The sequence below is a fragment of the Ixodes scapularis genome, unplaced genomic scaffold (genome assembly GCF_016920785.2).
Source record: "Ixodes scapularis isolate PalLabHiFi unplaced genomic scaffold, ASM1692078v2 PGA_scaffold6__148_contigs__length_123643588, whole genome shotgun sequence".
In the NCBI taxonomy this organism is placed as follows: Eukaryota; Metazoa; Arthropoda; class Arachnida; order Ixodida; family Ixodidae; genus Ixodes; species Ixodes scapularis.
The window spans coordinates 106933038-106952971 of NW_024609881.1; the positions used below are offsets into that span (position 1 = coordinate 106933038).

At 38.7% G+C, this 19934-nt stretch overlaps 1 protein-coding gene and 1 pseudogene across 1 annotated transcript; one reads left to right on the forward strand and one right to left on the reverse strand.

Annotated features, from left to right (window-relative positions):
• Window positions 1-1731: 1731 nt before the first annotated feature.
• On the reverse strand, window positions 1732-6441 carry LOC120848822. Its single transcript, XM_040220859.1, has 3 exons — window positions 6339-6441; window positions 3654-3765; window positions 1732-1822 (listed from the first exon to the last, which is right to left on the reverse strand). The coding sequence occupies exons 1-3, from the start codon at window positions 6439-6441 to the stop codon at window positions 1732-1734; spliced, it is 306 nt and encodes a 101-aa protein (XP_040076793.1).
• Window positions 6442-17131: 10690 nt separating this feature from the next.
• On the forward strand, window positions 17132-19778 carry LOC115326505 (annotated as a pseudogene).
• The last annotated feature ends 156 nt before the right edge of the window (window positions 19779-19934 follow it).

Here is a 19934-nt window from a genome sequence, read left to right on the forward strand (position 1 = left end):
ATGTGCATTATACATTAGGAAAACCATAAACAGTGTGTGAGTTTTGTTGTTTGCCTCCCTTTTTTTCTATTCATGAACTGTTTGCACCCTCTTTTAACCCAGCCTCGGAATTTACCGTCATGTTCAACATATATAACATCGCCTCTACTTTAAGGCTGTGCGATGTAAAGCCTAGTTTTTTTAGACACATAGTGTTCAAGATTAAAAACTCACCTTTTCGTTTTCGAATAGGCCCGCAATCAAGCAATACGGTTACCGTGACATTGGCGAAAGTCAGGCAATGCAAAAGCTTGGTTGCTGCCCTTTACTAAAGAAAGGACGTGGGTTCAAATGTGGTGTTTGCACTCGAACAGCACACTGCCATCATCTCTTGTCTCACTCGTCAGAGGAAACACAGCGCCGTTAATGACCCACCGGATCATCAGGTTTGTTCGAGGGTAGGTTTGCACAGGGGGCAAGTATGTATTTCAGCAGACCACCTGATGCACTCTGTTGCGCACTCGAAGAAATAAATCAACCTGGGCTTTTTTATGCAAAATTGTTGATCACGATAAAAGGCCTAGAGCCATGTTAGGTTAACTATTGCGGACGATATGAGAGCCAATCGTGCTATTGTGATCATTCTGTTGACCTCTGCAAGAGCTTTCGTCCAAACAAGAGATGAAACGCAAAGGTTAAGTCTCATTATTCACACTTTTCAACAAATTAAGAGGGAAAAAAAGCCTATGGATAACGCGAAAAATGCTTACAAGTACTCGGGGATTCATTCTTTTCAGTGGCAGAGTCCTCGACAGACCGATAGCTTCTCTAGGTCTGGATTTGGTTCTGAGCATGTGCAACTTGGAGCAGCTTGTTCGTGTTAGGCTTGAGTTCCACACAGGCACGTAGCCAGGATTTTGTTTCAAGGAGGAGGGTGGGGGAAGGGCCCCTGCCCCCCCCCCCCCCCTGGCTACGCGCCTGGTTCCATATCTGATTTAAATGAGGAGTGTAGAGATTAAAAAACAAAGGAAAAAAAAACTTTATAGAAGCAGTGAAGTGGTTTTTGGATTGCCCCTTTTATTCTTGATAACTGTCGTGAAGTTGCAACTTAAAGGTGCACTGACGGGAGTATTTATGCTTTCAAGGTTTTTATTTGTACATGACATATGAGAGCCCAACTACCCAGAACACAATCTGAGGCTTGAAATTCGTTTTCTTTCCCCTCGGAAACGGCAATCGAGAACTGGCCTGTTTGAGTCGTACTCGTTCTCCTCTCCTTGGCCAGGTACCGTTTTCTATGATTTAGACAGAACCATTAAAAAAAAAAATCAAAGTCGCGGCTCATTGAAGATACACCCTCGATGCTAGAAAGAGATACAAAATGTCATACCTATGTTTGTGGCTTTTAAAAGTAAAAAAAAGTGCAAATAGGTTGATTAAAAAAAGTTAGGCAGTTACATGATTTCCGGTATCATACTCATCTATATTTTTTTCTCCATCCCTAGTCCAGGTTCGGTTTCGGTATCGAGGAGTTACATTTTATGACTTTATTAAAAATATACGTGACACTGTAACAAGATATTGATTGGGTAATCTTCAGACACTAAAATAAATCGCCTTGCAGGAAATAGAAGAAACAAATTTGGAGAGTGTCAGTGTCTCTATAAGAAAGCGCAGCAAGTTGTTTGTAAAAAATGTAGGAAAACAATTTTATTCGCAAAAGTGGTAACTTCGATTAACTTCGAAATTACGTTAGCAGACCGGACGACGCGGACAGCAAGATGGCCAGTAGTAAAAAGGGTTGTGCACGAAGGTGCAACTGTCGTAGGGTCTGATATTGCACCTAAAGGGAAAAAAATGACATATATTTTTTTAAAACCCAAACCCGAATATGTATTTTAATGAATATAAGGTTAGGCTGCAAACAAGCTGGTGGTAGTTGAAGATTGTAAAAATAAACCGAGACTGCGAAAAAAAAAGGACACACCCCCACACAGTGGCCTCTGTGTTTGCCTGTCCTTTCTCTTTCACAGTGTTGGAGTGTTTTTAGTATACATTTTGACTTCGCCCACTTTCTAGAGTTATATAATGCGTGCAGCGATTGCAATGATTTCCCGGAATTTATCACGATGTCTAAAATTCTTAACGATTAGTCTGCCTAAGCTATGAAAAAGTGAAGTGCACATTTTCGTATTTAAATGTTGGACTTCTATAAACCCGATAGAGGAGAGGTGCAGAAAAAACACAAGGACAAGAAAAGACGTAAACACTGGCGCCAGTGTTTACGTCTCTTCTCGTCCTTGTGTTTTTTCGGCGCCTCTCTTCGATATTGAACCAATTGACCCATATACTATCTTCTATAACCCACTGTATTTAGAGACGGGCATGGATAAAATAACGTATTTTAAACATTAGTGAGAATAAACACCCCTATGAATTAAGCGTTCCTGTTAATAATGCCTGAACATCCTTGTCATTCAATATTATCAATTTTGAATTTACTGTATAATATACTTATCCAAATATGAGTGTACGGCGTGGCTCTGCACCAAACTCGACACTTGACAAAAATGAAATTTCTTTTTATAAAAAACCTGCGTGCACATGCACAATTCCAACCATAGATTAGTTAATTGTGCTTATGTTTAAGTATTTGTATAGTAATTTGATTCTACTTTTTGTGTTCGCCGAAATATTGTGCCCAATTCCAAGAATGACTGCAACATTTGTTTTCTTCCACGCAGTTGATTACAAAATATGTCTTTCAAATGGTAAAGTATTTAACTCATCTCTCCATCATCTTTAACTCCCACCTGCGTATCACAGCTAAGATATCCAGTGAAAGAGGCTTTATGAGATGTGAATTGATTAGGTATGCAATTTATTAGCTAAGGATCTCTTTTACAAAAAAAAATAATTCCCGTAGAACAGGAAATGTTCATTTCTTGAAGGAATAACGCTTAAGACTGCTTACGTGAAGGAATGCGAAAGCATTCATACACGCAGCGGATTCCTACAAACACAGCGCCGCGCCTTCCTATCGGACATGACGCACCGGTGGTAACATCACACTCCCCCACTGCGCATGCGCTGTCGAATCTGCCGGCTCCACGCCTTTCGTGACGGTGCATCTGCGTTGCTGTGCTTTTCTTTGTGTTTTCTTTTTGGGCGCGTCCGCTTTGACTTTGAGTGCCCCGGTGACTTCCGGGACGAAGCATCTGATATGACGCATCACAGCCAATGGGAACGCGTCGCAGCCATTTTAACTGCCGTTTATTCAGATACCCGTTTTTCGCGATAACAGCCAACGTCGGCTGCGCTCCATCGGGCGGGTGATGCATTCGCATTAAAAGGTAAACAATGTGTAAACATATATATCCATTATGAGAATTCAAGTTGACTAAATTGTATATATTTATTGTAACAAAAAACTTATTAGGTAGTGCTGGTACCAGCAAATCAGCGAATTTTCTCGGTAACCTGAACGTGATTATATTGCCATTCTCACATCTTTATTGATATTTACATCTTCGAAACGATTAACGTATTAAAACAACACCAGCCGTCAATTTATTCAAGATATATAAATTAGACATGCACACGCATATTATAACTTAGCAGCTACGTTTTCGCCCGATGGCTTGCTGCAAACAGTGAAAATATAAATTACAAACCCTTCAACAGTAAGTGTTTTTGCTGTTACATTGCAAAACCAGCGTTCACAAGGGTACTGAAGTGTTTTAAACTCTCCATCTTTGAGTGTTTGATTGCGGTACTTGCACGTACCTGCAGAATCAACGGTAAAAGAACGCGTTGAAACTTTAATATACATCAATATTCACATTATAACTACTCATATACCTCAGATTTTCGTCGCATATGTAAATTTAACTAGTTCATTTCAAACTAAAACAAATCGGACAATCACAAATTTAGTCTAAATATTCTCAACAAAAAAAAACAAAAAAACTTCCATGGCGGCAACACTATGTTGTCGCATCCCTCGGACGTGAGTGGTGCAGGAAAGGTCGTGTGTGATGAGCCTCGTCGCGAGCGGAGGAGGAGCGAAAGGGACAACCGCTTGTGGTGCTGCGTCTTGAATGTTCTCCTCGGAACGTTCTCGCGTTCTGCGAATTTATTAGAAGCACCCTTAGTGTCGCGGAAGGTGTCATAAAATCCCCATTGCAACTAGAAACAAACAGGCGCTCGTTAAAAAGACGACGGTGCCAAGAAACAGCAATACAATGCCGGGAATGCTTTGACCGCATGGCATGGAAGGTTTTAGAAAAATGTAGAAAAGATACCTTTTGTACCGAAGAAAATGTTGGCGTTTCCTAATAGTCAACCCAGCGAGGTAATGTTGCAGTAAAGCAAATAAACGTTGGTGTGTCGATTTTCTGCCTATTCTGTTACGGTAAAATATTTTTGGCGTATATAATGTTCTCTCGAAGCTCAGGCATAATACTTTGTTACCGCTTTTATTTATGCATCACGGACACAGCGGCTGATATTTATTTTTGTGGATATGAGCTCTTTGGCATGTTTTGAAATAAGCCAACACAATACATTCCAGTAAATTTGAATGTTATGTATCAGATGTCTCTCCAAACAACTGGACGAGCTTTCTAAAGCTGACTTGGCCTGGAATTGGCGTTCTATTCCATGCCCCTAGAAGCTCGTATCAGCATTCGAGTGTCTGTAGGTAGCGCTGTATCCGTCTCATAGCATAGCACAAAATGGCTAGGTGGCGTAAGCTAGCGCCCGATCCAAAGGACTCAGCCGGATTCATCCATCTATCCATCCATCCAGCATTTATGGATGGCCCGCCTCGCCAGTTTGATGGGTCTAGGGACTGTAGGGGCGAACCAAGGAAGTAGGAAACCGGGTCCAAAGTACAATACTGTAACACGTGGAAAATGTTAGTTGATCTCTTTTAAGTCTTGAGCCTCCTTTGAAAGTTGTTTCTAAAACCACCTCTTTGTTGACCCTCATGACTGTTAGCTTAAGCGCAGTGCGTGGTGCGTCCGCAACTTATTATTATCGTTCATTAGCCAATGAGATCGCGTGTTTAGCTCGTAATGATGCCGAGAAATGAATCACACTCATAGAAGTGTGAACATAATAACCTTTCAGTGACTCTAGCGGTGGCCTCTTCGATTCTGTAAAAGCTCAGTGTCTTCACAAGAAGTCGTATGACGCTCTCCAGCTCCCAGTGTGGTACTGGGAGGAAAATCATATTTCTATACTTTGGGTTGCTCCCATGCAGACTGCCGGTATCTGTCACAACGCAAGTATCAATTGCAGAGCAAACCAATTTCTCGTGCTGCTTGGCTTGGAAAATAGGAAGTAAAGAGGTGAAATGTGAAAACTTATCTGCACCATGTAGTCAAATTACCTGCTACTATTTTCAGATGAAATAAAATATGTCAAAAATAACATTAAGCTTTCAACCTACGCTGTTAGAATTGATCAGCTGTGATTTAATAACTTGTTTTATCATTTCTACATATTTTAGGTAAGTTTTTTATTTTGGGTGTTTTTTTTACCTCCTGCCTAATTGATTTTTTGTCTCGATATGTGGCCATGCATCAAAATCGGCTCCTGGGGAAGTGACGAGCGCACTCATGAAACACCCGGAGTTCGTAACTTTACATTCCACTTCCGGTCTTCACTCGCATTGATTTATGACTTCACTCATTAGAGAATCAAATATTTCGCATTGTTCCCAAAAGGTATAATTTTTCTTTCCCAATTACAAGTGGTTTAAGGCTAACACAAGAAAACACAATATTTTTCAACGTATTACATATCTTGGTAAATAAGAGCAAAATAAATCATGAAAGAACGAATATGACTTGAGCGAGTTCTTTTTACAGGAAGGATGAAACACCTTAGAAAAGATGTAAAAAAGTTTTGTTTTATTTTTATTTTTGTTCTGGTTTAAATTCGAGAGTGAATTTATAAAAGGAAAAAAGGAAGAGTAGGTTAAGTACAATGGGTGCGTCGGTTTTCACATGATTGTACCACCAGTGTTCTAAGCACCGAATAATATAGTGATTGATACCCATCACAAAAGTCTATCATATTTTAAACCTTAGGAACAATTTTTATTTGTTGTTTACACTTTTCTTATTTGGTTTATAGATCTGGCTGATATTTCTTGTATTCCTACAACAGATTTTCGTCCCATCTATTACCAAAAAAATGCATTTGGGTCCTTAAGGTACAGTAATGAATACTCAAATTAAATATTATATAAAATTATATTTAAAAAAGGAACTATAAAAATTTAAAGGTGATGTGAATAGCTAACAAATCCTAACCAGAACATTTCAAAGAGAATGAAAAATGTGTGCTACCGTCTTCAAATGAAACTCCATAATGGTGGCGCTGATTAGTGTCTCCCATGATGAGTGACACACCTCCCATGGCTATCACGGCCAATAGAACAATTGTCCTCATTCCTGCTGCAAGAATGACTCTGCAAATTATCGAAGTTAATAATGTATCGCATTGAAAGTTATTGTTGTATTTGATTTTAGTTCGTTAATTTTGGTTTGCGACCATGAAACTATTTTGGATTTTAGCCAAAACGTACCGAATATTTACACACACAAAAACAATCCTTGTACACCACTATCAAGTAGATATCTAGAAATGTTCTTTCTTTCCACAAGCAGCATCCGATTGGAATACACTACCCAGTTACATAGTCGATTGCAATAATGTTTCTTTATTCCTAGACCAACTCTCATTGTTTGTGTAACTTGCTAAATGTTCGGGGTGTCACACTGTTGCTGCTTTGCTGGTGCATAGGCTTCTGTTTGCCATTTTTTACACACAGCAATCTTTTAAAATGTAATACTCCCAAAGTGCTATGACAGAGGTGTTTGTTCAGCATTTGTGTTCAAGACCCTGGCGAAGTGTCACCACACTCTTTTTGAAATGCTTTTGTATGCCAGTTCTACTATATTTATTGTAAGGAATAAGAGGAGTTTTTAATTAAATAACAAATAAATATATAAATTGAGCCAGCCGTCAAAAATCGGATACAACTGCATGTGCAGGAAACGTTGATTTTACTTCAGTTGAAGTATGTGCGTATAAAACTGTGCCCTAATGGAAAAACGACAAGCAACTATAGAGCCTATATAATAAAATGCCATATAAGAACCCATAGAAAAAAACTAAAATTAAGTAGTTTTATTCTTAAATTTCAAGATGGCAGACTATCTTCCATAACGTACAATTCACGTATTATAAATATACAACATATCAAAAGTAGTTGGCACTGCGAGCTTCATTTATCTATTTTAAATATCGGAAATCTCAAAACTACCAACAACAGATGGACGAAAACAAACTCTTTTACTTGCCATCTGACAAGAAAAGTATAAAAAACATCCCTGGCGAAACAACAAGCTGATCCGTGGGTTCTTAATTAAAAAATGCTTATTCTATGTGATATGGCGTTTCATATAATATGACAGTTGATGACTCATAACGTGGAATATATTCTTAATATGGTGAATATGAGGTTTAGGAACAAATCATTGGCTACACCTTAAAGACCATATATATGCATGACATTAATTATCAAAGCGTAGCTTTACGGCATCTTCAATTGCCTCAAATGGTACTGTACAGCGATAAAGTATATTGCCTTCTCTAGGTTTAATGGCATGCGCACTTCATCAACTCAGTGACACCTAACTGCTTGGGCAATTCTTACTTTTATTTTTCAAATGCGCGTGTTCGATTTCAGATCAAGTATATTCCAAGTAATGTTTCTAGATCGGTAACAACAATTGCCAGGCCCACATACAGATGCAAGAGTCACAAAAATAAAAAAACTAGTATCTTCTGGACTATCCTTTCAGAAGAATATCGCTGACAGATTTATCTGCATATATTTAAGATTCATATAACTCAGCACTGATTTAAAAGCGGCGACCCCAGTAACCATGGATGATTACTTCTTCTCATTTACGCAGCTGCACGTGGTCATTTTATCATTGCAATATGCAGCGCAAGTTGGTCTGCTTTTTTTGCAGGGTGTTGTGGTGACATCAGAGAGCCGAGCTCTGATTGGTTCTGATTGAAAGATAGTGGGTAGACATGAAGGCAGCTTGCTTTGAGGTCCACCCACTATCCTTCTATCAGAGCCAATCAGAGCGCGGCGTCTTTCTGACGTCACCACAACCCCTGCAAAAGAAGGAGACGAATTTGCTCTCCGCATTATCGTAGTACCCTCTGTTTCACATTAAGTCCGAGTACAGATAGCACTAAAATCCGCAGGAGCCAATCAGACAGCTCAAAAAGTGCGTCGTCTTAGCGCTCTTCGCCTTTGTGCATGTGCTATCACTAATGAAACCAATAACATACATAAAGAAACCACAAGATCATTGCGAATTCACAGTGTGCGATTGGTTTCGCTGTTGAAACCAAGCGCATCAAGACGACAAGCTTCGCAACTATGCACGTTTATCACTGCGGCTTAATGTGAAACAAGGTACACTAACATAAAGAAACGTTCATGCATGCGGAGTCACAATGCAGCTGACAGGTGGCGGTCTAACATTCTTATCGGGTGTGCTCCTATGTTTTTTTTAACCAGAAGATGACTTGAGACTCTCGTGGTTCGAAAGATTTAGTGATAAAGATAAAGGTAAAAAAAGAACTCTTACCGGAATAGATGTTTCCTTGAATCAGCAGGGTTGTGTTGTGCAAACGCCGTGGAACGATACGACTATTTATGTAGGAGAGTTTTGTGAGCTTAAAATATCGAGAGACAGGAAGAACAAACGACACTTAGAAAAAAAGATGTTGCGCGAAAACAAAAGACCTTTAAGTAGTCAAAAATTATAAAGAGAAATCATACTTGTTTTTGAATCGAAAGAAGCAGCTGTTTCCTTGACTCTGCTTTGCGTGAATTTCAAAATTTCTTCATACACTTAAATTCGCGGCTTGAGCAGACGTCAGTCCTCGCCAATCGTGGTCACCTTTGCAGTGCGTTTGATGCATGACCTTTCCAAGTCGCTATTTTTTGAGCCGATGAAACGCTTTGAACTTTTCTATCTTGTTTCTTTCGCAAACCCGTGTGGGCGTTACATTTTTTACTTTGTCCCTGTGCTTCGGCGCATCTCTACAGTGAGGGGCTTGCAGCCTGCGGACCTGCGTTCGTTACTTAAAAAGTATTATAGATTTCAATTACTCGATGAGCAAATATTGTTACCAGTTACGTACAAAATAATGTATTGCTTTACTTGGTACGGTAGAACTTTCTTGCCCATTCCTTCGCCCGAATAATTCTTAACAAAACACTTAATGCGCTATTTTTAATAATTCAATTGAAAGTATGGCAATCGTATTTGCGATATCCCATCATTACGTTTGTTGTGGTATCTGTATAACAAATCTGTATACACGAATAAAAATAATGTGCTACGCTTTTTATCAGTTGTGTTTAGTGCTGGAAAAAACCGGCGCCAGCGGGCAGAAGTTTGCAGAGATTCGACAGCAGTCCGGTTATCTCAGTGCTCTTGGCCCAAATATGTATTTGTTTGGGAATTTAGGGTCTTAATAAGCCCGAAAAAGTCCAGGTAAAACCAAACTTGACCATTTTTGACCCGAGTCTGGGTATCTTGGCCCTAAATCGTCAAACAAAGGTCAAGGTTAATTTTCACTGCGTGGTAGTTTCCGCCACCCCTGTGCCTAATCGACAAACAAGTGCCAAAGCTAGGCTTCAGTACCGGTCGTTTATTTTTTAAGTAGAACTTTGGGAGACGATTGCAAGAAAAGCGCTAGAATTAGGCTGCACTGCTGGTTGCTCGGTTGATGTGTGGCATCTTTTGCCGAAGTTTGGCACTTTGGCAATTTTATGACAGGCCAAAGGAAAGCCATTAAAAAGTATAATAACAGAATTTTAGAACTAATGCCTTGGAGCAAAATCATATTAGGCCCCAACAACTGGCCCTTGGGCCAAATTAGGCGATTATCTGGGCAAACTATTAGAACAAATGCACGTCAATGCTTTTATTTTTTTAGAATGCATACGCTTGTGTTTATGCCGCTGTCTAATTTTTTCTCAATTATCAGACTGAGTATTGACAAAGGACAGATCCAGAAATGAAACGCAAAGGTTTTACAAACTTGTCACAAACACGACAAAGCAAAACGAAACGAAATGGTAAGTCATTAAACTTGCGACCCACGTGACAACGACATGTCTTAAGTTTCCGAGCAACGGAGATACAAGTGGAGTTTATCATCAGCCATTGTGCAAGCTTAGTTCTTTATACCCCGGTCAAGTTTATTGGGTGGTTCTTCAGCCGCCTTTCGTCAGACTATACATGGTGTTCATTTTACTTCCGGCCGCCATGACCGGGGGAGAGAGATACTTCCGGTTCTCCCTTAAGTACCTTGTGTTTGGGTGGATGCGCGGCGACTCTTGGGTCACTAGCGAGCAACTGCGCGAAAGCTGCGCTTCAGAAATGCCCCAGTCCCGTGCTCTTAAGTTGACGATGCTCACCCGCACGAAGAAAATGTCTCAAGTGAAGTTCGTTCAATTCTCTCGAGACGAGGGACGCCACTGATGCCTCCGAATTTCTTTAATCGCTGCTAAGAAAACGGTGCTTGCCTACTTCGATGTGCTGCCGATAGATGGCGCAACGCGAAAAACTCGAAGATTACTGACCCTAGCGAAGATGCCGCGCCAGCGTCGCCTGGACCGACTATCTCTGTACAATGATAGGTGCCAGCCGGGCCATTACGGCACGTATAAATGCAAGCTGACATGGTGCTCTGGGAAAGAATCCTTCAATGCTAACGCAAGGTGGTCAAAACATTAAAAGCGTCATAAAAACTCTCGGAAGATTGTGTGCTAAAACCATGACCCAGCTCGGCGACCACATGCGAGGACGCTCGGCGCGTAACTTCGGCACTTGGGGCAGGTAGTGGCCCCTTGCCGATGCCTTTCCGTTCGCGAAGTAGCTGAGACTGAAGTATATGGACCTGGTGGCTCGGATAGGTAGTCGTGAAGATGCGCCCATGAGAGCTTCGGTGGACTTGTGGTGTAACTTCTCTTTCTTTTCACCCAATTTATCTAGAAGGCATGTCGGTTCAGTATAAGTAAATTGCAGGTGGTACCGCAGTCAGCTATCGGCGGTAAATCTTTTAAAGTAATCTATCAGTGCGGGTCCTCAAAAACAGCAAAAAAGAATGCCCAACCGGAAGCAGAATTCACATAGGAAGTGCGGCCATGTTTGTTTTTGTTTACCTCCGCATACTGTGCAAATAGGAATACGAAAATAAAATTAAATTGCGACTGACAACCCAAGAATCAATCGACGTGGCTTAATACGTGCATATTTTTGCTACCTGAATTGTTATATGGCAGTGTTATCGGTTAATGCAAAATTTTATTGGCTGCGGAGAGATAATTAGATGCTTGGGACTGTCCATGCCACAACTCGAATGAAAATTGTAAAGGGTGCTCCCAATCAAATTACTCGAAAGATTAATTCACAACAACTAATTCATTACATCTAGCAAATTACTACCGAAGTAAGCTCGCAGGGTAGTGCAAGAATATATAGTATATAATCAAATTTTCTATATAAAATTTTGAATAAATGTGAAGAGCCCTACCGAACACTCTTAATGAAATGCATTTCTCAAGTGAAGAAACTTACACAATATAATAAATAATGGTAACTTGCTTCAAAATTAAATTCAGAGGCCTTTATGCGGCCGAAAAGAAAAATACAGTTTAAAATGCATAAACTGAACATTAAAGCTGGGTATTTTTTCTTTTGTAGATATCAAACCAAGTTTATATATACATATATATATACACTTTGGTTCATATTCTTTATTAACATAACACGCACACACAAAACCCGGCTTGCGTGGCACTTTATTTGAATTCCAACATGTTCGAGTTGGCTTTTTGATCTCGCTCGAAAGAAAAAGTGAGTGAATATGCGGTCCCTGATATTAGCGGAACCGAGTCTCAACTAGAAAAAACTTGAAGAACAATTTGGGAGAGCAAAAATAAATTGGAACGCAGTAGTATTTTCAATTCTCCGTTAAATTTTGTTCTTAACTTTCGGCGTTCTTTACAATAGGCTGCAAGTTCTTATTTAGGTATCGATGAAAGGCGTGGAAAACTTTAGACGAGAAAGAGCTGTTTTTATTATGGTAGTGTGAATTTTATTTTTACATAATCGCTGGCTTACAAATCAGAGCTTGCCTTGAATTTGGGGTGCTATAGAAATCAAATGGTTCAGTACTATGACTTAAAGCAACTATCAGTGGCTACCTATATGAAATTAAAAGGCGATATCTTCCGTTACTCAGTTCTTTAGCGGAAAGAAATTATCGTGTTAATTCTCAGATTATTCTGAAGCCATTATTTGCTAAAAGAGTTACGGCTGCGAACTTTATTTCGGTAATTTCTTAGACAATGTGAGAACAAACGGAATCTTACATAGTTATTTTGTTGCCTTGTGTCATATTTTGGAATATACTTCTTATTGTGAGAAGGATAGAGCAGAGTAGTGGAAGCTTGTTCTGACATCCATTAATGACCATTATGCTAGTAACGTCGGGGCAATGCAAGGAAATTCTACAGCCAGAAGTTCAGAGAATTCAATTGTTTGAAGAAATAACCAAAAATGTTGAAGTGTATTTATTGTGTTTTTTTCGACCATAACAACAGTCATAGTACAGCTTAAAAACACACAAAAACACAACTCTTTTTTAAAATAATTTCATATATATGTAATTTAACTTGTAATATAACTTAAATTATGTTATGCATGTGGTGCATAGTATTATTTATAGGTGCATTACCAACATAAAAATACAACGCCATAGAAAACTTCCATCTGTAGCTATGAAAGGATTTTTTGAGGACATCGATGCAATTTGTTTATGTAGCTATCGCAATGTGAATTCGAGGCAAACGTACTGTAAGTTGCAAATTTGTGATTTTGTAAAACAAAACTCAACATTGATTTGAAATTTTTCTGTTTAGAAATTGTTCGTAATATTTCCGGATACATAAATAAACATAAGCAGTATGACCGAAGTTTTAACTTGTTTTAAAAAGACAAAGTAGAAAGAAATAGAATTGGCATTTTTAAACATTACACCGGTTGGCACCTTATATATTTCTAATCTGAAAGGGTATTCTGGTAATCTTAAATACCTGGTCAGCTTATACTATTTCAAAGCGAATTTATAAAAAAAGACCTAATCAAACAACCCAGTATATGCATTTTTTATCGTACTTTCAGATATCCATAGCATTTCTATTTGTATTTTACGCTAGGTTTACCTTGACTTTATGAACGAAATTTGTATGGCTAAAAATTCAGTACACGAAATCGTCAGAAATTTTGCGTTTAGATTGCAGATCTATAATCAAAACATCTAAACGCGAAATTTTATTTAAATTTTTTTTCGGAACTAGACAAAAAAGAGAGCAATGCTTTCTGCTAGTATTTGTGAAGAATAACATAGAGGATTGAAATCGTCTGGTTTTCTTCCCCTATGTTTCTCCACAAACACCGTAACTTAACCAGCACGCTCCATTTCCATGAGGTTTTTTCTTAGTTACAGGTATTTCAAACATTCGATATGTGCTATGATGCGTACGTATTTATACATCCGATATTCAATTTGAACATGGGCAGTACAGTAGTACTCAACCGGGCAAATAGGACTTTTAGGGCAAACCTGTGGTACGCTTTTTTAACAGAGATAGCCTCTTGATGTTAGACGCCTATAAAATTGATTTTGACTTTTCTATTTTTGATAGCCATTTGGGGACGGCAAATAATACATTTTATTCATGCTGCTTACACCTTTGAAGCTGTTACACAGATGAGAAGTATACCTAACCAAATGAAGACTCGTTTCAAACAAAAATTAATAAAATCAACGCAGTAAATAGGATAATACTAGGCTGTTTTAAAAAAAATTATATAAATAGTATAAGAAGAACCTATATTTTTGGTAAGTTAGAGTTCCGTTTCAGTGAATTCAAAGCATGTTATTCTGTCGAAATAAAAAGCTGCATTCGTTCCTGCGCTCAGTGTCACAATTTTAACGCTAATTAATATATTGTATTTCATTTTAGTCGTAAACCTCACCCGAAAGAAAACCCTTCAAGTGAATAAGTCCAAATGTGAATGGAATATAGAGTCTAAATGGTGAACTTTCAGCCTTCTGGAAAGCGAACGCTGAACAAAAATAGGAACGAAACACGAAAATGTGCAGACTCAAATATGACGCCTATTTTCCTTTTCTGGTTTACACATTATACCAAGGCTTAATACACAAGTGAAGAATGCCAAATTTATGCGCTGTTGAGGCATGCGCTGCTCCTGATACTTAGAAGAGGTGAGTTATTGCGCATGCTCAGAACAACTTCCACATTCTCGTAAACAAAGATGGCAGTGCGCAGAAGCCGAGTATGGAACGACCTATATAAGAAAGACCCGCGACCGAGCTCAGTCACGCGAAGTCGGTCGTAATAGCATGAAATCTCCAAAGATGTTCATTTTTGTTCATAGCCCTGGGTGCCCACGATAAGGATAGTTAATTACTCTGTCTGAGGTACCCGTAAAACGGCTGTGGTGCCATAATCAAATCATTCAAGAAGAAACCTTCCAATATTCTCTTTTAGAACACCTTGATAATGATATCATCATACAATAAGACAACTATACTCACACATAAGCTTAACATTATACTAAAGAATAATCCCTGGCTGACTGGGTGCATAGTTTTCGTTCCCTTCGTTCACAGTGTGCCACTTCCCATTCATTCAATCCTTCGGACGCAAATGTGTCGTCGGGTGGTTCGCAAACTGCTTGGAGCTCTTCCTTTTTTTATTTACATCGATGATTTTCCACCTAACATTACCACTAAAATACGTCTACAAACAGACGATCGTGGTTTATATCACAAGTCACCTCGGGGTTCTGTTTTCTTCACAATACCCTTGCCAGCTTCCGCGAGTGGTGCAACACCTGGCAAATGTCAATAACTTTTCGCAAAGCCGCTTTTATGTCATTGTCTAGGCGCTCATTAACATCCAGTTCTCTCTAGTCATCTGTGTAGGGTTTAAATGTCCCTTTTGCGTCTTTTACGCCTGATATGACCTGATAGATCACTTTGACTTCACATGTAACAATTAACTAACTCGGATACCGGCTCCGTACTCTACGTTGAGTCATACAACATACAAAACTTCTGATATTACAAACTTCAAAACGACCAATCTTTGAATATGGCTCTGTCGTTGGAACCCTTAAAAACCATTTGATATCAACAAGCTTGAAGCTATTCAGAAGGAAGCAGTACGTTTATGTGTCAACGGTGTGCCAGATGTTTCACCCTCTAATCTTCCTGCTTTTAACGTTTCCCCACTTTCCACGCATAGTATACCGGTGGTGTTGCCTCACTTGAGGCTTTTCTCACTGGCTGTGAAAAAGCTTCACGGGTGTAATGAACTGGATGCTTGAAAACCCTACACAGTTACACTTAAAAAAAACACCTTCCTGAAGAAGGTGCCACCAACTAAATATTTTACCTTTTTATCCACGTGCAGATGTGTTTAAAATGTTTTTTCCTTATGCCATTAAATTTGGAAGTAGTTGCCCGGTGATGGTCGTTTATTACCATTGTGTGGATTGTTGTCCACCATAGTTGACTATTGCTGATGTTTTACAGTTATTACTTGTATATTGTTCTATTTTGTTTAATGTTTTGTACAATTCTTTCGTCACTTCTGTGATAAACCAACAAAAACTGCAATATAAAAAAATTTATATATATATATATATATATATATTTATATATATAGTTAACACTTGCAGTCAGCACTTCGCGATGACGGAAATGGCAGCCTATGTTTGACTCACGACATAAGCAAAGCATAATATCGAAAAGAGTGAAATTAAACGTGACTAATTTTGTGTAATACGTGTATATCCGGGTGAATAGTTTTAGAAGAACTCATGAAAATATCATGATAAAACATTTCCAGTTAGCCTTATATGTTGCTGACGCACGGCAGAACACAGATAAAGTCAAGCGTCAGGCTAGATGTCTAAAAAGATCTGTTTCGATATCTTGTGAAAGGTCATAATTTAGCAACCGTCTTCCACGTAGAACCAACAAATAAGATATAAATACCTCTATCTAGTTTGTTCTCGACAGGCACAAGCGCAGACCGGCACATCGTCAAACGGACGGTAATATCATCGGATTCTACATAACTGCCTCTTTTGCAAACTGTTTTTTTTAAACTTTGATGCAAGCCCAATATCGGTGCATTTATATTGTATTCTACTATAGCGGTTTGTAATACCAAGAGCCTAAAGCATATTAGATTGATTGCAGTGGCGAAGCCAGGAACATTTTCGGGGGAACAGGGGGTTCACTGGGACTTTCAATGTGACTTAGAGTGTGCGTGTGTGTGTGGGGGGGGGAGGGGGCATTCATATGCTTAATGGTCAACTACATATCAAGAGGCCTCGGCCCTCATAAGCCCACCCCTCCCCCCATGGCCGCTCCCTACTTTGAATGTTTCCTGCATAAATGCTAATGAGAGCAACAGCCGAAAGTTAATTACGTACGAACCATGCACAAATACCTGTGCACCAATACCTGAATTTCTTATTTAGTTTAATTTCTTGCCTTGAAGGTAAGATAACAGTCAGATGCGTTCAATGGTTTTTACATTATATTTGCCACGATTGCAAATAAATGGGATAAATTATACAATAAATGGTATGCCTATTTTGTTTGAAATGGTGCGTATCGAGTAATGAATGCATTGTACCAAAAGTAAACACTAAAAATGGCAGTAAAGTTACCATCATGAAGTAAGTTTCACTGTCTTCTTCATGTACTAAACTGATCACACCATAAAATCAATCTGTTTTTTTTTTGTGTTATACGATGAAAATGTTTTTAAAAAAGCCCCTAATATTCTTATATAAAAATTACGCATCGTATAACTGGGCACATCATAGTAAAACTATATGTGCCATGTGATTTGAAACATAATATTAACGTAGGAATACACTTTCTGATATCCAGTATTAAGTTATTTACAGATAATCAAGTGGGCAAAATGAATATTTTGATTGTTTGCATTGTGATAGCCAACGTAGTAATATCCCGAGGTAATGTAGAGGAAGATGGAACAGACAAGTATGAAATTCAAGAACGATCACTTCTAGTATTTGACCGTAAGTTTTATTTTTATGGAAATATACAAAATTGCACAATGTTATAGACTTTTGTACACCGAACTTGGGCGCCCTCGGCGGAATATTGAAATCACGAGGCATTTTAATTGTCTTCTTTAATTTAAGTAAATGTGAACTTAAACGACCATTCCAAAAGTTTCACCTGCCAGCGAGTGCTTTCAATGACGAAACTAAACTTAGTGATTAATCGAACATGTATGACCGACCTCATGGGAAACGTTACTCATATGTGACTGCCAAATCGACCTCACAAGGTTTACGGCAATGTAATAAACAGCTGCCTCAGAAGTACGTTTACGGTAGTAGGGTTCGCCTATCTTGAAAAGCAGTAATTGTGTAAATAATAGCGTACCCTTACAATAATAAAAATAATGCGATCATCGGATATTTACAATGATCTCGTATTTGTACGACTATCCTGAATTGGCGATTACATCTTTGCATATTGAGATATCCCTTTCTTAATAACTCGTACGTATTACAACTAGATCATGAGTGCAGATACCTCGGCCACACAATGGGAAATGGAGAAGTAAAAACTCTGCAAAATCCCTGTGTCAAATGGACTTGCCTGGCCAATCAGACTCAGCTGCTAGTTCAAGGGTGAGTTGACGTAACGTTCATACCGATCGAGCCAAATTAATCTAAAACGTTAATAGTAAATCTTACAAATCATATCACCATGTTACGATCGTCGCAAAACGCATGTTGTGAAGTACGAGCTCTACCCCCAGTTTGCTCACCGCATCTCATTTATCAAATTTACTATCAATTTCTTACCGCAGGAACGTCCGGTTACGAGGTAGATTAATATTCTTAAGATAAGAAGGGAAAAACGCGCCTCAGTCAAACGTTTTGAAAACAAAATACAATCTATTTGCTTGGGATCCTAGAGTAAAGCATTTTACAAGTAAACGCGAAACCTTCTGTCTACGGCCCATTGAGGTATTCGATTGGACAAAAAAAAAACGGCAGATAATTCCCTAGAATTTAATTCGACGGCTTGTTTGTGTTTGCTAAACAAAGTGCCCCAATAACCCACGATACCGCTTCGGCAGTTAGAAGCCCATTTGAAAATTAATATGTCTTCTTGTGACTTTATTAAGAGCATGTCATTCAAAATTAAATGGACGCAGCATAAAAGTAAGTACTGCTGTTCAAGAGTCAGCGAATTATACCAGATAACAAACATCTACTCTTTGAATCTACACTACCCGACAAAGTTAAAGCGAACACGACATCGACGCTTCTTTACATAGCAGAATGGATAACAGGGCGAGATTGTACCTGTTCATATCGCTGTAGTACGACACCGACGAAATGAGGAACCGGAGAGCACGAACGTTACTTACATATATTTTATAAGGTGGAGGGGGAATGAGTCAAAAACACTTTTTTAAACATTTATTGGTGTGTTTTAGTTAATGTTTCTTTTTTTACGTGTGTGTGTGTGTGCACACACACACACGCAGTCAACGGTGTGTATGTCTTTGTTGCTCTCTATGTTTTGTCCCTATCGTTCTAGCTAACCCTTTCCTTTCAATTTCTGTGTCTATATATTTTGTGTATTTTTACCCATGTATCTTTTACTCTCATTTCGTCATGCCCGCGTGTTGAAATAATTCTCTAACTTGGCTATTTTATTTGTTTTCTTCGTTTTCTCTTTTTTCCTCTGATTATCTGAAACAAAACCGTTTTTGAATTACAGTGCTTCCATATTTAAAAAAAAATCTCTTCCCGAGGGATCTTTGTATAATAAAGTGTCTGTTGTTAGTAAAATGTCTCTATATTTTTCTAAAACAATGCAATGAAAAACACAGTCTTGTTACTACGCTAGTTTCAATTGTAGATAGTCAATTACGGAAACTAGGAAACCAGAAAAAAACGTCGATATTCTGTTCGTGCTACCACTCGCGCTGCATACATTAACTGGCTCAGAATGAATCATTCCACTTCTTATTTCTTTGGATGTCCTTTGAGTTTTCGGCAGATTTGTCTTTCTCTTACGCCATCGCATGAGCGCAGCTGTCGATATTAGAGCGACGTTTCACGCATGAATGTGTAGAAAATATTTTATTTTCACACATGAAATGTGCTTAGCCTGTCAGTCGCGCGGTTATGTTTAACGTTTATAGCATTATGCGTTCTGACGGTTACCGCACAGCGATTAACTCACATAAGAGCTGTTTACACTTACATATTCCGCCATCACTTATCAACAAACCATTGGCGATAAAGAACTGTCTGTTTGATCAAGAATGAACTACCTCCTACAACTTTATTATCACAAACATTTTAATGACAGTAGAATGTACGTGTCCACTTTTAAAAGATCGACGGACATAAAGCATAGATTGACGACTACGGCCTCGGCATGTCTTCATATTTAATGATTTGTGACATGATATCAGGTGCTGAGCCCGTGCCCCACGGAGCTGCTTCTTGGGGTCCCAGGTCCAAGTTGCAGCAGGAGGTCTGCTACCTTATGAAGTACATCTGCTTATCTGACGTTCTCTTTGTTGAACGGAAAAGTGCAAAAATTCTAAATAAACCATGAAAAACAAATCGAGTGCTCTTTTTTATTTTTTATTCAGGAGACTGGAGTATTTTAAATTTGAATTTAATAAAGGTTCTCATACCATAATAAAAAAAAACCGAGACTGG

What these genes read in the sequence shown, in the direction of transcription:
- LOC120848822 (XM_040220859.1), bottom strand. Translation starts at nt 6,441, where the DNA reads ATGAGGACAATTGTTCTATTGGCCGTGATAGCCATGGGAGGTGTGTCA. An exon ending in TGGAGTTTCATTTGAAGACG is followed by an intron (nt 3,766 to 6,338) that starts GTAGCACACATT and finishes TTGATTCTGCAG; the next exon opens with GTACGTGCAAGTACCGCAAT. An exon ending in AAAACACTTACTGTTGAAGG is followed by an intron (nt 1,823 to 3,653) that starts GTTTGTAATTTA and finishes TTTTCCCTTTAG; the next exon opens with GTGCAATATCAGACCCTACG.